This window comes from Erythrolamprus reginae, chromosome 10, assembly GCF_031021105.1.
Source record: "Erythrolamprus reginae isolate rEryReg1 chromosome 10, rEryReg1.hap1, whole genome shotgun sequence".
Taxonomy (NCBI): domain Eukaryota; kingdom Metazoa; phylum Chordata; class Lepidosauria; order Squamata; family Dipsadidae; genus Erythrolamprus; species Erythrolamprus reginae.
The window spans coordinates 35,362,908-35,376,201 of record NC_091959.1 but is presented as its reverse complement, the minus strand read 5'-3'; the positions used below and the strand labels follow the sequence as shown (position 1 = coordinate 35,376,201).

Below are 13,294 nucleotides of genomic sequence, written 5' to 3'. Positions count from 1 at the left end.
GGCACTCAGGCATGCGTGATAGCGTGCACCCACGTTCTTTCGGCACCCAAGGGAAAAAAAGGTTTGCCAGCACTGTTCTAGAGCATCTTTATTATATGCCCAAACATTGGCTATACCGCTATAGCTGCAGCAAGCTCTCTCTGAGCTACATGAGGATTCAAAATGGAGCTCTCTTCTCCCATCATTGGCTGCAAGGCAAAGATCTCTTGGAGCTAGCAGGCAGCTCTTGCGCTGGCCTCGTGCTGCCTGCAATTCCCCACCACTGCCTCTCCATTGTGGAGATTTGCATCCTTCCTGAAATGCATCCGACCAACCCAGTGCAGCATGAGGAAATGTGTGAACGTTTTCTCAGTTTCTATGGTCACACAGCTGGATGATGGTCAGAAGTGATTCCAAGAAACCCCGAGCTCTTCAATTTCTATTTCAGAACCGGTAAATATTAATTAGGAGGAATAGAAAAAGAAGATGCAAAATACAGGGGCAGTCTTGGATGTGTGCAATGTGGGCTCTGAGTCTGAATTCTAGGGATCTATCTATCTATCTATCTATCTATCTATCTATCTATCTATCTATCATCTATCTACCTACCTACCTACCTACCTACCTACCTATCATCTATCTATCTATCTATCTATCTGTCATCTATCTTTCTATCTATCATCTATCTATCATCTATCTATCATCTATCATCTATATCTATCTATCTATCTATCTATCTATCTATCTATCTATCTATCTATCTATCTATCTATCTAATTCGACTTCTATGCTGCCCAATCCCGAAGACTCAGGGTGTCTTACAACAATATAAAATACAAGAACAATTAAAAAGAAGTCAATTCTAACAATTCTAACTCTAAAATTCAGATTAAAACCCACATTAATCCCACACACACTTACAGGGATCCCTATAAGGACCATATAGCTGAGCCACATGGATTTGGGGCTGTATTGAACTGTCCCCAGAAATTATCATTTAAATAATTGTAAACGATATCTATCTCAAAGTCCATAATCAACGAAAGGCTCATCTGATTGTTAAGCCCCCTGAGTCACCTTGTGGCAAAATGGGTGGCAAACAAATTTAATAAATAATAGCAATACAGTGATTGTGTGGAGTTGCAATGACCCACCAGGTGCACCAAGCAATGGATTTGACCTTTACTGGGATTCCTTGGACATATCCTATGAGATTCAAAGCATTTACCAGCAGCTGGACTCATGGACCTCACACTTTGGATGGCTGACATCTATACAGATTCTCAGCCCTCCAGGTCATGGTTCCTGCAAAGGTGTTTTTTTAAGAGGACTCTCTGGTTTTTCTTTGAAGCTTTGAAGAAGCTTCTTGGATGAGAAGCGAAATGTCTTCAAAGAAAAAACAGAAAGTCCAATTGCCTGCTGGGTAAAAAGGCACCTTTTGGTTATCCAGGATAGCCAATCAGAACAGAGGGATACTGCAGAGCCAGTCAGATGCCATAGATAAATTCTATAGCAAGGCAAGATTTTGGAAGACCAAAGAACATGGACAATAAAGATCACGTTTAGGAGGGGAAAAGCAACACTCAAAACATTTTTATATTGCACAAACACTTAAAATTCTCCAAAGTACTGTCCTTGGGCCTTTACACGCTGCGTTACAAAAGTAATGCAATTATTTTTTTTCAAAAATAATTTGCATTACTTTTGTAACGCAGCGTGTAGAGGCCCAAGGACAGTACTTTGGAGAAAATAATTTTTCAAAAATAATTTATTGAATAGATTTGCACAAACACTTAAAATTCTCCAAAGTACTGTCCTTGGGCCTCTACACATTTTTTCCAGCGACTCTGCCATGACCGGTACGCACCCTGGAAGGGGTTTTGGGGGACCTCTCGCAAGGTCTTTGTCACGGCTGATTGGATCTCTTCTATGGACGAAAAACAGGTTCCTTTCAGGACTGGGAAAAAGAAGTCTGCTGGGGCGACGTCAGAACTATAGAGGGGGGGGGCAGCGTTGGCACCTGGTGTTTGGCCAGGAACTCTCGGACTCGTAGCGCATTGTGGTAAGGCGCGTTTTTCATCCATAGAAGAGATCCAATCAGCCGTGACGAAGACCTTGCGAGAGGTCCCTGAAGGTGTCTTCCAGGGCATGTACTGGTCATGGCAGAGTCTCTGGAAAAAATGTGTAGAGGCCCAAGGACAGTGCTTTGAAGAATTTTAAGTGTTTGTGCAAATCTATTCAATAAATTATTTTTTAAAAAAATAATTGCATTACTTTTGGGACGCACCCTATAGAGCGAAGGTGAAGCCCTTCTGTCAAGGCAGCAGGAGGCAAGCCCAGGAAGCCAAGCTGTCAGTAAGCAGGATGGACTCTAGAAACCCTCCAGCCCTGGCGCTCAGCCACAGAGCCCCATAATGAGGCCGTCAAGAAGGACCAAGGAAAGGCTCAGGCACACTTACGGTTTGGTTATCTTCATACAGCTTCAAATCATATCCACTCAGCTCCACACAGAAAATTATTGCTGTCACCCCCTCAAAACAATGGATCCACTTTTTGCGCTCGGATCTCTGCCCACCCACGTCCACCATTTTGAAAGTCAGCTCTTTGAAGGTGAACTTATTCTCCACAATCCCCGTGGTCATGTCCCGGGAGCGCAAGATGTCCTCCACGGTGGGGATGTAGTCCAAAGCGGCAATCCGGTCCAGGTCGTTCAGGTAGTAGGCGGCATTGTCCTCCAGGTGGTACTCGTTGGACCGGCGGAAGCACTCCTGCACCCCGGGGTCGGCCCAGAGCCTCTTCATGACCCCCAGAAGCTCCGGGGTGATCTCCCCTTTGCTCTCGGCAGGGCCCGTCAAGGCAAAGAGCTGCACAGCATCATAGGCCCGGTCGGGGTTGTGGAACTCAATCTTCAGGGACGCCAGGGCGCGGATGATGCGGGTGAGAGAGTCAATGGCATTGTAGATGATCAGGGGCTTGTACTCCTTGCAAGCCTCCAGGTTGAAGCCGCCGCTGTGAATGATCTTCATTTGTTTGACAATGGTGCTTTTGCCGGAGTTGCTGGTGCCCAGGAGAAGGAGCTTGATTTCCCGCCGCTGCCGCTGACTCTCAGAGCGCAGGTGGCGGTCAATCCTCCGGGACCGCCGCGCTGCCTCTTTCTCCTCTGAGCTTTGCCGACATCCCATGGTACAGCGGAGGCGAGCGGGAGAGGCCACCTGAGACTCTCAGAAGGGGAGCTCCGGGAACTGGGTCTCCAGGGGATGGACAGCTGGGCGGCAGCTGAGAAGGTTCCTCCACAACGCTCCTCCACCAGCAGCTCTGCTTCTCCCGGCAGGGATACAGAATTCGACGGATGCCTCACCCGCAATTACAGGCCACCATTGCAACGGCTCTGAAGGCCCCCTGACTTGGGGGAAGCACAGTTGCACGTCCTAGTAAGGGAGGAGTTTCTCTCTCTTACAAAAGAGTCCGATCTCTTTCCCTCCTCGGCCTGCCCTCGTCCCCCTGCATCGCTCGGCCTTCCTCTTCTGCACACAAGGAAGCTTCCGTGCGTCGGCCAGGTGCGCTTCGGCCTGCTATGGGTGGTTCAGCTGCTCCCGCAAGGGGCCCTCAGGTGCAGACGGAGCCCTGGGAGACCCGGGTGCTGCACGCATTCGGCTTCTCAGGCAATTCTTGAGGGCCGGCATCACGTTTGGGGACAGGACTCGGTCGTCCCCACCTGCAAAAGGAAGGCAGAATAAATGAACTCAGTTGCCGGCTCTTTTTGTGTCCCTAAAGACCTTTCCCCCACCCCCTCGCCTTGCAGCCTGGATGGACAGGAGGGGCAGTGGTGGGGAAACCAGTGGAGGGGAAGAGGATTGGGGCTGGGAATGTGTGCTTAGCCCAAGAGGCCTTGCCCACCTCACCTTCCCCCTTGGTGGCAAAGCAGATGGGTTGCTCATCACCTTCTTTTTTACTTATTTATTAATTTATTTTATTTGTCATACCAATATAGTATTGTACTGTAGTATGTTTAACATAATATGAGTATAAAGTAGAGATAGAAAAGATAAAAACAAATTAGGACAGGAACATTAGGCACATAAGTGCACTTATGCCCGCCCTTTACAGACCTTAATACTAAAATAGATTTATTTAAATAATTGGGAGGTGCTAGTGGGACTACATTTAAGAAAACTTTCCAGCATTGATATAGTGCCATAATGTACATTTCTCCAATTCTTTGCTATTTCTAAGAGTTCAGACACACATGCACAGAAATACACACACTGTATATTATCTATACTGTTTGCTGGGAGGCAGAGGCAGAATTTTTCCCCTTGTTTTCCTCCCCAAAAACTAACATGCCTCTTATACTCCGAAAAATACAGTAGCTAGATGATAGGTAGGTAGGTAGGTAGGTAGATAATAGGTAGGTAGGTAGGTAGGTAGGTAGGTAGATAGACAGATAGATAATTGATAGGTAGGTAGGTAGGTAGGTAGATAGATAGATAGATAGATAGATAGATAGATAGATAATAGATAGGTAGGTAGCTAGGTAGATAGATAGATAGGTAGGTAGATAGATAGGTAGGTAGATAGATAGATAATAGGTAGGTAGGTAGATAGATAGATAGGTAGATAAATAGATAATAGGTAGGTAGGTAGATAGATAGACAGATAGATAATAGGTAGGTAGATAGATAGATAGATAGATAGATAGATAGATAGATAGATAGATAGATAGATAGATAGATACTAGGTAGGTAGGTAGGTAGGTAGGTATGTAGATAGATAGACAGATAGATAGATAATAGGTAGGTAGGTAGGTAGATAGCTAGCTAGCTAGATAGATAGATAGATAGATATTCCTATTTTACTTCCCATTTCCAGCAACCAGCACCTCACGCAGAATGATATATAGGGCACTTTCTTCACTAACTAGAAACGCACAGATCTGTACTTAAATATAGCCCAGGTACCAAGCTGGTGTCATGCCACCTTCCTCTCAAAGTAGGGCACTCAGCTGGATCCTCCTGAGGAATCAGACGTGCCAGCAGTTAGCTCAGTTCATCCGAATCCTTCCATCCAGAGCTAAAATTGTCATTTCACCCCAACGTGTGAGCTTTGTGAAAGAAAGAGAAGCCGGGTTCTGTGTGTAACAGGAGGAGCGTGACTTCCTACAACTCCAGGCTGCATCGGGCACAGCCTCAGGAAGATCCCCCAGCAACGGGGACAAAACTCGCCACCTCGGTTTTCTATCTTAGAAACATAGAAACATAGAAGACTGACGGCAGAAAAAGACCTCATGATCCATCTAGTCTGCCCTTATACTATTTTCTGCATTTTATCTTAGGATGGATATATGTTTATCCCAGGCATGTTTAAATTCAGTTACTATGGATTTATCAACCACGTCTGCTGGAAGTTTGTTCCAAGGATCTACTACTCTTTCAGTAAAATAATATTTTCTCATGCTGCTTTTGATCTTTCCCCCAACTAACTTCAGATTGTGTCCCCTTGTTCTTGTGTTCACTTTCCTATTAAAAACACTTCCCTCCTGGACCTTATTTAACCCTTGGCTTATTTATCCCTGCAAGCTAAGTGTTATAACTGTCAAAGTGAAGACATAAAATATGAATGCAAAGTTTAAAAGAACAAAAACAAAGACAGTAACAGTGATTATAAAAGAGGGTTTTTTAAAAAAAAAGGTATTTGATTTAGACCGGGGTGTCAAACTCGCGTCATCACGACAGCATCACGTGACGTATCGTGAACTTTTTCCCCCTTCGCTAAACCGGGATGCAAGTTTGACAGCCCTGATTTAGATGCTCCCCAACTCCAAGCTGACTCTGGCAACTCGCGGCATAACCCAATAATGGATGGTTAGAATGGTCCTCCGAGCAGCTCTGCAGAGGAACCCATTTATTTATTCATTCATTCATTCATTCATTCATTCATTCATTCATTCATTCATTCATTCATTCATTCATTCATTCATTCAATTTTTATGCCGCCCTTCTCCTTAGACTCAGGGCGGCTTACAACATGTTATCAATAGCACTTTTTAACAGAACTAGGCTATTGCCCCCACAATCCGGGTCCTCATTTTACCCACCTCGGAAGGATGGAAGGCTGAGTCAACCTTGAGCCGGTGATGAGATTTGAACGGCTGACCTTCAGATCTACAAGTCAGCTTCAGTGGCCTGCAGTACAGCACTCTACCTGCTGCGCCACCCCGGCTCTGTTACATAAGAACCTAAGAAGAGCCCTGCTGAATCAGGCCAAAGACCATCAAGTCTAGCATTCTGTGTCACCCAGTGGTCCACCAATTGTCCTTGGGGATCTTGAGCAAAAAGAGAAGGCAAAACCCTCCCTTTCCCTTGACCCCCAACAAATGGTACTCAAGTGAACCCTGCCTGCCTCAACCAACATAGGGGCGGCAGATGGACATCTGTTTCAATAATCACCTATGATACACTTGGCATCCATGAATCCATCTAATCCTGCCTTGAAGCTATCCAGGCTGACAGTTGTCACAACCTCTTCTGGAAATGAATTCCATCAACCAAGGACCCTCTGGGTGAAGAAATATTTCCCTTGATTTGTCCTCACTTTCTTACCTATGAGTTTAGGGAGGGCCCCCTCATCCTAGTATTGTGCGATAAAGAGAAAATATTTTTTCTCTATCCACCTTTTCTATCCCGTACATGATTTTATGTATTTCGACCCTTAAACGCCGTCTTTCAAGGCTGAAGAGACCAAGGCATTGCAACCTGGTTTCATAAGGGAGGGGCTCCATTTCCTTGATCCTACTTGTTGCCCTTTTATGCACCTTTTCCAGTTCCATTCTATCCTTGAGGTGCAGTGACCAGAACTGTACACAGGACTCCAAGTGTGGTCTCACCATCGATTTGTACAGAGGCAATACAACACTTACTGACTTATTTTTGATTCCCTTTCTAATCATGCCAAGCATGGAATATGCTTTTTTTGTTTAGCTAAGAGGAGACCAGGCCACTCTTAAATGGGCCGCCAGGGAACCACTGGTGGATACAAGGGCCTAGGATGGGTTCATTGTCTCATTCGAGGTTCAACTACTGCAACGCTCTCTACATGGGGCTACCTTTGAAAAGTGTTCGGAAACTTCAGATCGTGCAGAATGCGCCCGCGAGAGCTACCGTGGGGTTACCTAGATTCACCCACGTCTCTCCAACACTCCGTGGCTTGCACTGGCTGCCGATCAGTTTCCGGTCGCAATTCAAAGTGTTGGTAATGACCTACAAAGCCCTACATGGCATCGGACCAGAATACCTCCGGAACCGTCTTCTGCCGCACGAATCCCAGTAACTGGTTAGGTCCCACAGAGTTGGCTTTCTCCAGGTCCCGTCGACTAAACAATGCCGACTGGCAGGCCCCAGGGGAAGAGCCTTCTCTGTGGCAGCCCCGGCCCTCTGGAATCAACTGCCCCCACCCTCCTTGTCTTTCATAAATTGCTTAAGACCCACCTGTATCGCCAGGCATGGGGGAATTGAGATATCTCCACCAGGCTTATATAGTTTTATGTATGGTATGCTTGTGTTGTATGGTTTTAAGTGACGGGTTTTTAGATGGTTTTTTTAAAAAAAAATTAGATTTGTTACATTGCCATATTAGATTAGATTTATTGGATTTATATGCCGCCCCTCTCTGCAGACTCGGGGCGGCTCACAACAATGGCATTGTTGTTATTATTACTGTTGTGAGCCGCCCCAAGTCTGCGGAGAGGGGCAGCATACAAATCTAGGAGCTGGAAGGCAATCAGAGACCGATATCTGGCATAGCAACCGACTGGTGTGAACACTCTCTCTACTAACAGATCAGGTCATGACACCCCAAGGAAAAAATCAGTAATTCATTCAAAAAATAAGAGGGGGGGTAGGAGGATAGTCAATAAATCTCAGATGCATCTTTAGAAACTTGAGTTTCTTATTTAGGAATGTGTAAGAAGGGGGAAAAGTTGCAGCTAGCATTCAGACTTTAGGTTAAATTTAGATATAAATGCTAAATCCCAAGTTTCAGATATGGCACAACTCCATGTATAAAGCTGTGGCCTAACAAGGCTTCTTTCCGTGGCTTTATGAGTACAAGAGAGATCAACAATCTCTCACAAGTGCTTCACTTGCCTCCCACACTGGAGTTCAGTTTCAGAAATTAAGTTAGCCTGGAAAAAAAATCCCTCTCTTCAGAAAAATATTTCTCTCCATATACAGTAGTATTTGGAATTAGGAATCTAAAAAATATATATAAAGTGAAATACTGGGGGGGAAACGGGGGCGGCAGTCCTTTTATGAGCAAAATAAACAAATAAGCATCAAATTTTTTTCAGTTCAATTTTCGTTTCATTATGTTCAGAAATGTTCAAACTAGTAATCCAACATCAAATATAGCAAAATTGTATGCAATTTGCAGGCTAAACTATCTATAAATTGAAAATAAATTCACAAAAAATGCTAGGGGCAGGCATTTATGAGCAAAATAAAAATATAAGCATTATTTTTTTCATCTCAATTTTACTTTCATTGTGTTCAGAAAAGTTCAAATTAGTATCCCAGTGAAAAATGTTTTCAAAAAGACCAAATTTAAGTACCTAAAATAAACCTTTTTTGGTCCGGGCCGTATACGACCCAAACAGTACGACCCGAACAGTACAAGTGTGACTTTTCACGAACCCCTAAAATGACACAAAGTCATGGAATTTCAAGTTTCAGATATGCCAGGTAAATGTTTTACAGGGTCTCAAATTTGGCTTTGGGTCACATACGACCCAAACAGAACAATAGGGTTCTTAAATTCAGTAATATTTTTTTTCTTTTGAGGAAAGGTAATTTTACTGTTTTACAAATAGGTCATGTAGCAGTTGTTTTCATCCAACTCTCCAGCAACTTATCCTATCAATTTTTAGAACTTTCAAAAATTCATTCATATCAAATAATTTTTTTAAGCTGCCTTACTGAATTCTTCTGGTGTGTGCCTAAATTTCTGGTTGTTTTTACCCAGCTTGGTTTCTAGAAATTCTAGCTTGGCTCCCCTTTTCTTTACGTTTATCTGGAGAGATCTTTGAATAAAGATTCCTCTGAATTTTCATCCTTTAAATTTCTTTCTGAAATTCAACTTGAGTTGTAAGCCTATAAAGAGCCTTCTCTGTGGCGGCCCCGGCCCCCTGGAACCAACTCCCCCTAGAAATTAGAATTGCCCCCACTCTCCTTGCCTTTCGTAAGCTTCTTAAAACCCACCTCTGCCACCAGGCATGGGGGAATTGAGATACTCTTTCCCCCTAGGCCTCTACAATTTTATGCATGGTATGTCTGTATGTATGTTTGGTTTTTATATTAATGGGTTTTTAATCGTTTTTAGTATTGTATTATTATTGTACGTTGTTTTATTATTGCTGTTAGCCGCCCCGAGTCTCCGGAGAGGGGCGGCATACAAATCCAATCAATCAATCAATCAATCAATAATATTTATCAACAATTTTTTTTCTGGAAAATACTGAAACTTCCTGTTGTGTTTATTGAAAAAAGTTAGAAAGATTGGCTTTCAGAACTTGCATCTCTTGCTTAAAGAACTCCCAGAATTGTGGAAAACAAACTAAATAATCCTGCTAGTACAGTGGTACCTCTACTTAATAACTTAATTCATTCCGTGACCAGGTTCTTAAGTAGAAAAGTTCTTAAGTAGAAGCAATTTTTCCCATAGGAATCAATGTAAAAGCAAATAATGCGTGCAAACCCATTAGGAAAGAAATAAAAGCTCAGAATTTGGGTGGGAGGAGGAGGAGGAAGAAGAAGAGGACAGTGGCTGCCCAGAGCGAAGGGAACATTTCTTTTCTCTGGGCACTGGCAGAGGTTTATTCCCTCTCCAAGCGGCCAGAGAAAGGAAAATGCTTTGTTCGCTCTGGGCTGCCAAAGCCTCCTTAAGCGCCACCGAAAGGCTCCTCTGGCAGCCCAGAAAAGCCCGAGATGGCCAGGATTAAAGAGGGAATGGCAGGAAACTGGCCGGGCTTTTATGCCGCTCTCAAATTTCCTGGGAAATTTTTCTGGGCTCAGGTTCTTAAGTAGAAAATGGTTCTTGAGTAGAGGCAAAAAAATCTTGAACACCCGGTTCTTATCTAGAAAAGTTCTTAAGTAAAGGCGTTCTTAAGTAGAGGTACCACTGTATTCCCCTATCTTAGAAAAGTCATTTTTGAAAAATAACAAAGCAATTTGAACTGATGAGAGTAAAAGATTGATAAAAGACATTGATATATAACACCAAAATAGGAAACGATCCGGTATGAGAAACATACATAAAGAAAGCTCCAATGGAGTTAGAGGAATGCTATGCAGGGCTTAGGGATTATTTGGGGTTCAGGCTGGATCTGCTAAAGTGGTTCTCAACAAGGATGCAAAAGTTTTATTACTGTCTACAAACCTGCAACTATAATTCAGTCCCTTCCAATTCTCTGATTTCTTGGGCCTAACAAATAATGGGATAAATTTAAAAACGCAAACAGTTCCAAAAGTGGAAGCTAATTTGCAATCACACTCTTATCTCCCACCTTGTAAAGATAAAACTGCTCATCCTTGCTCTATCTGCTCCCCCCCACTTTAACACTCAAAACATCTTTGTGCCTTGAAAATCGTGCAGTGTTTACACTCCACCGATTTTCCTACCTCCAATGTTAATTTGATTTTTCTCTGTGATAAAACATTATTGCTGTGATGAATCAATTTCAGACCCACTTTCTAGGTAACGTGACGGGACAGGCAGGCAGCTGACCCTGAGAGCTTGGTCTGAAAGGGAGTGCCCGTTCTTCTTCCTTAGAACTGGAAGAAACTGGTCACACTGAAGAAGCAAATGTCCACGTGGGGCCAATCCGGCCAAGGCCATTTTTCAGGCAACTCTTTCGGCTGTACAGTGGTACCTCTACTTACGAACTTAATTCATTTCATGACCAGGTTCTTAAGTAGAAAAGTTTGTAAGAAGAAGCAATTTTTCCAATACAAATCAATGTAAAAGCAAACAATGTGTGCGATTGGGGAAACCACAGGATGGGTGGAGGCCCTGTTTCCTCCCAGGAGATTCCTAGAGAGGCCCCACAGAGGCTTCTCCCCGCCTTTTCTGGCCCTGTTTCCTCTTAAGAGATTCCTAGAGATGCCCCACAGGGGCTTCTCCCCGCCTTTTCCAGCACTGTTTCCTCTCAAGAGATTCCTAGAGATGCCCCACAGAGGCTTCTCCCCGCCTTTTCCAGCCATTTCCTCTCAAGAGATGCCCCACGGAGGCTTCTCCCCACCTTTTCTGGCCCTGTTTCCTCCCAGAAGATTCCTAGAGAGGACCCAGGGAGGCTTCTCCCTACTTTTTCCAGTTACAGTTTCAGAATCCCGGGTTGTAAGTGGAAAATGGTTCTTGAGAATAGGCAAAAAAATCTTGGAACACCTGGTTCTTATCTAGAAAAGTTTGTAAATAGAGGCGTTCTTAGGTAGAGATACCACTGTACTTTGTTCTGCCCAAAAAGCCCACATTCACACAAACACGGCCCAGGTAGCATCTCAAGTCACTCATTCCAAAATCCTTTGTAAATTGCCATTTGGGAAATGCAAGCCAACCAACGGAAACCGGGCAGATTTCAGCCAGAAAAGTCCCTAGGTTCAAGGCCCCTGATCCGCAGGCCCTGTGGGGCCCCCAGGCTTCCTTCTGTCCCCGCAGCCCTCAGCACAGACCTGCTTCAACAGGGGGTCCTCACAAGCCCTGCTGAAGGCCATGCTAAAGGCTGAAAAGGCCAGGCCACCTGTGCGGCCACTCCAGGAGCAAAGCTCCACCAAGTTCCCCAGCCGCACAACTTGACCCCCGACTCCTAACAAGCATCCATCCCTCGGAGGTTTCTAAGACCAGACTGGACAGCCACTGGTCCGGAATGGTCAAGGGTCCCCTGTTGGAGGAGGAGGCTGGACTAGAAGATTGTGGCCTCGAGGTGGAGCTCTTGCCTCGCAATCAGAAGGTTGTGAGTTTGATCCTAGGTAGAGGCAGATGTAGGGTCTCCTGCTTGGGCAGGCGGTTAATAATAATAATAATAATAATTATTATTATTATTATTATTATTAATTAGATTTGTATGCCGCCCCTCTCCGAAGACTCGGAGCGGCAAGATGGACTAGATGACCCTACAAGATCTCTTCCAACTCTTTTAATCTTCATCTGAATCTCCAAAGTTCTTTCCAACTCTTTGTTATTCTGCTCCCTTTCCTCCAGCCTGGATTTGGGCTGATGGGAGCAAAGGAAAAGCCACACTTCTAAACACAAGTCTTATTCAGCCAAAATCCCTCCCTAATCTAGAATGACTTGCTGCCAAGTTAATGTGCAAAACTGGGCTGCAAGAGGCTTTGCACAATAATTTCCCAGTTTTATTTGTACAGTAAACCACCGTGAGCCCATTCAACCTGGCAGTATGCAAATATGATAATAATTAAATAATTAACTTAAACCCTGGTTTCAGGACCAGGTAGACAAAATTACCCATTGATATACGGGGAGGGGGCGGGGGGGATTATCCACGGCTGGTTCTGTAGCATTTAGAACAGAAAAGGGCAGGTGAAAGAACTTCTGTTAATAAGTTACAGATGTTAGACTTATCTTTCCCTCTCGCAGGAAGAAAACCTATTTTGAACAATAAATATCATTTCAAGTCCTGCAGAATCCGGATTAGAACCGCACCATTTAATAATAATAATTTAATAATTTATTAGATTTGTATGCCGCCCCTCTGCGAGGACTCGGAGCAGCTCACAACAGCAATACAGTATACAAATCCAATCTTAAAAGCAAAAACAGTTTTAAAACCCTTAATTAAAAACAACCATACAGCCCAAACAAACCATACATAAAATGGAGCAGCCGAGGGGAATCAGTTACCCCATGCCTGGTGACAAAGGTGGGTTTTTAGGAGTTTGCGAAAGGCAAGGAGGGTGGGGGCAGTCCTAATCTCCGGGGGGGAGTTGATTACAGAGGGTTGGGGCCGCCACAGAGAAGGCACTTCCCCTGGGTCCCGCCAAATGGCATTGCTTAGTCGACAAGACCCGGAGAAGGCCAACTCAGTGGGACCTAATCGGTCGCTGGGGTTCGTGCGGCAGAAGGCGGTCCCGAAGGTATTCTGGTCCGATGCCATGAAGGGCTTTATAGGTCATAACCAACACTTTGAATTGTGACCGGAAACTGATCGGCAGCCAATGCAGACTGCGGAGTGTTGATGTGACATGGGCGTATTTAGGGAAGCCCATGATTGCTCTCGCAGCCGCATTCTGCACAATCTGAAGTTTCCGAA

General features: G+C 44.4%; 2 protein-coding genes across 2 annotated transcripts in view; one reads left to right on the top strand and one right to left on the bottom strand.

The window, feature by feature from the left end:
- The window catches only part of RSPH14 (radial spoke head 14 homolog), a 104,670-nt gene that overhangs the window by 67,061 nt on the left and 24,315 nt on the right, over positions 1-13,294 (top strand). The gene's annotated exons all lie outside the window — the stretch shown is intronic.
- The window catches only part of GNAZ (G protein subunit alpha z), a 67,990-nt gene that overhangs the window by 45,944 nt on the left and 8,752 nt on the right, over positions 1-13,294 (bottom strand). The window contains exon 2 of the mRNA XM_070762470.1: positions 2,439-3,694. Coding sequence (XP_070618571.1) covers positions 2,439-3,161 — 723 coding nt within the window. The 5' untranslated portion in view covers positions 3,162-3,694. The remainder of the gene's footprint in view (positions 1-2,438; positions 3,695-13,294) is intronic.